Source organism: Austrofundulus limnaeus, unplaced genomic scaffold (assembly GCF_001266775.1).
Source record: "Austrofundulus limnaeus strain Quisiro unplaced genomic scaffold, Austrofundulus_limnaeus-1.0 Scaffold603, whole genome shotgun sequence".
NCBI classification, from domain to species: Eukaryota; Metazoa; Chordata; class Actinopteri; order Cyprinodontiformes; family Rivulidae; genus Austrofundulus; species Austrofundulus limnaeus.
Window position 1 is genome coordinate 175,277 of NW_013953005.1, and position 2,891 is coordinate 178,167.

Below are 2,891 nucleotides of genomic sequence, written 5' to 3' on the forward strand. Positions count from 1 at the left end.
GTGTGTGTGTGTGTGGAGGTCTGAGCTTTCAGAAAATGTGTGGAAACAATCCAGAAAAAGTGTGAAGACTTCCAGGACAGAAGTCGTTTTTCATCAATGTTTTTTTTAAAAAGTTTGATGAAACGACAACATTCAACACAACTTCCTCAATTTCACTGAAAACYTTTACACTGGTGAAGACATTTATTAAGGTTTGTTTACTTACTGACTTTTAAAAGGTACATATATTCTGATATAGTTTTATAATAAACCACTGTGTGATTATTTGTGATTAAATTGATGATTTTATGTCCAGACTGGTCTGGATGGCTGGACGATGTGGTCACTCAGAGCAGGAAGTAAATAAGCTACAAGCCTGAACACATTCAACACAAAGYAGAGATGTGATGTTCACAAACGATCCGAATCTTTTGAACGGCTCTTAACAATGAACGATAGGAGCCGAATCGCGGACAGGAACGAGCCATTTGTGGTTTTATTTCTTTTATTCCTCATATCATCTTTATTTTTCATACTTAAATCGCTCCTGCTTTGCTTTTTCRTGGAAAACAGGCAGAGTACAGAAGCTCACGGTGAAAGGGGGAGGGGGGTTTCTGCTTGACAAACACATGGTTCCACCCACGTGATGGGATTACGTCATTACGTACGGCGACGTGATGACGTAATACGTTCAAAATCGAACGGCTCTTTTGAACGGCTTTATGAAACCAGCGGCTCCCTAAGGTCCGGATCCCTTCAAAGAGACATTTATCCATCTCTAACCCAAAGTGACTGAATGTAAAAGAAACATTATGTTGAGAGGAKTTGACCCGGAGCAGGAAAGTGTCCCCGCCCCCCAGTGATGTCAAACCTAGTAGGCGGGGTCAGATCCTGAAGAAGTGGCTGAATGCAGAGACCAGCTTTAAACCTGAACTCTTTTCACATTCAAACATTCAGTTATACTTTCTGTCAGGTTAGAAACACGTAATGAAGTAAAGCAACACRTTTAAATATGTTTTCACTGGCTGCAGCTGGTTTTTAGATTTTCTATAAAAGAGTTACAGTGTAAAAGAGAAAATGAAAGACATTTAGTGTCTGTTGGRCACATGAGACAAGCAGTGGCAGCTCAGACACGTCTCAACGCTTCTGAAAAGAGTTTAAAAGATTTAAACTCACAAAGTTCAGGATTAGTTTGTTTTTTTACTGACAAAGTTCAGAGTTCAGCTGAAAAATCTACAGTTTAACTTTAACAAACAGGAAGTTGTGTTGTTGGTCTGGAATGAAGCCGGACCGGTCGAGTCTCCACCCCAACCCGGACTTCAGGTTCCAGAAAGACTCGTTTGGCTCCTGGGTTCCTGTCAGTCTGTCAGGTGGAACTCTGCCACACGCAGGACTTTAACTCTTCTGGAACAAAACCCTGGTCTGGGTTCCCCTYGGCGTCGCTCTGAGCCAGGATGGCCCACAGACCTGAGGAGGACCTGCGGTGTCCCGTCTGCATGGAGGTCTTCAGAGATCCGGTCATCCTGCCCTGCAGCCACAGCTTCTGTAAGGTCTGCCTGCACAGCTGGTGGGCGGAGAAGGACGTCCCAGAGTGTCCTCTCTGTAAGGACGTGTCCAACCAGAAGGACGTCCTCTGCAACCTGGCCTTGAAGAACCTGTGTGAGATGTTCTCGTCGGGCCTGGGGAGGGCCTGGCCCAGGGGGGACGCCTGCCGCCTGCACGGAGAGAAGCTGCAGCTGTTCTGCCTGGAGGACCAGGAGCCGGTCTGCGTGGTCTGCAGGGACTCAGAGATCCACCAGCAGCACCGCCTCAGACCCAGTTCTGAAGCTGCTCAGCAGCTCAGGCAGCAGCTGCAGGACACGCTGAGGACCTTACAGGACAACATGAAGCTGCTGGACCAGGTCAAGGTCAGGGCTCACCAGACAGCTGACTTCATCAAGGTCCAGACCCGCCTGACCGGGATCCAGATCAGAGAGGAGTTCAGGAAGCTGCACGTGTTCCTGGAGGAGCAGGAGAAGCTGAGGCTGGCAGCTCTGCTGGAGGAGGAGCAGAGGAAGAGTCAGCTGATGAAGACCAGCRTGGACCTGCTGAGGGGACACATGCTGGACCTGCTGGACCTCATCAAAACCACAGAAGAAGAGCTGAGAGCTCCGGATCTGTCAGTCCTGATGATGTACCGGACCATAGTGGACCGGGTGCAGAGCCGCCCCCCACTGGACAACCTGGACCTGCTCCCTGGAGCTCTGATCGATCAGGCCAAACATCTGGGCAACCTGGGCTTCAACATCTGGGCTGCCATGAAGGACCAGGTCTCCTTCAGTCCTGTGATTCTGGACCCGAACACGATGAGCCCAGAACTGATCCTGTCCAAGGACCTGACCTCCACCAGGTGTGGTGGGAAACGGCAGCTTCCTGAAAACCCGGAGAGGATGGACGGGTCCTGCTCCGTCCTGGGCTCAGAGGGCTTCAGCTGTGGGACCCACAGCTGGGAGGTCTGCGTGGAGGACCAGACCCGCTGGGAGCTGGGTGTCCTGCAGGACTCCCACCAGAGGAAAGGAGACCTGCAGTCTGGACTCTGGAGGATCCAGCTGTGCGACGAGAAACACCGAGCCATCGCCCCTCCTGGGACTTCRGTTCTGCTCCCGGTGCAGACCCTGCAGAAGATCCGAGTGGACCTGGACCTGGACCAGGACAGCGTGTCCTTCTTTGATGCTGAAACCAATGAGCACGTCCACACCTTCACACACACCTTCACTGGCAGAGTGTTCCCCTACATCTGGACCGGTTCTGAACGACCCGTCAGGATTTTACCGCTAAACATCAAAGTGTTCACATTCTGACGTGTGTGTGTGTGTGTGTGTGTGTGTGTGTGTGTGTGTGTGTGTGTGTGTGTGTGTGTGTGTGTGTGTGTG

At 50.7% G+C, this 2,891-nt stretch overlaps 2 protein-coding genes across 2 annotated transcripts in view; both read left to right on the forward strand.

Moving 5' to 3' along the window:
- Positions 1-2,891, forward strand: part of saga (S-antigen; retina and pineal gland (arrestin) a) — an 11,758-nt gene that overhangs the window by 3,781 nt on the left and 5,086 nt on the right. The window lies entirely within an intron of this gene.
- On the forward strand, positions 631-2,885 carry LOC106531169 (tripartite motif-containing protein 35). The gene has a single exon (XM_014026949.1). The coding sequence runs from the start codon at positions 1,434-1,436 to the stop codon at positions 2,817-2,819; it is 1,386 nt and encodes a 461-aa protein (XP_013882403.1). The 5' UTR covers positions 631-1,433; the 3' UTR covers positions 2,820-2,885.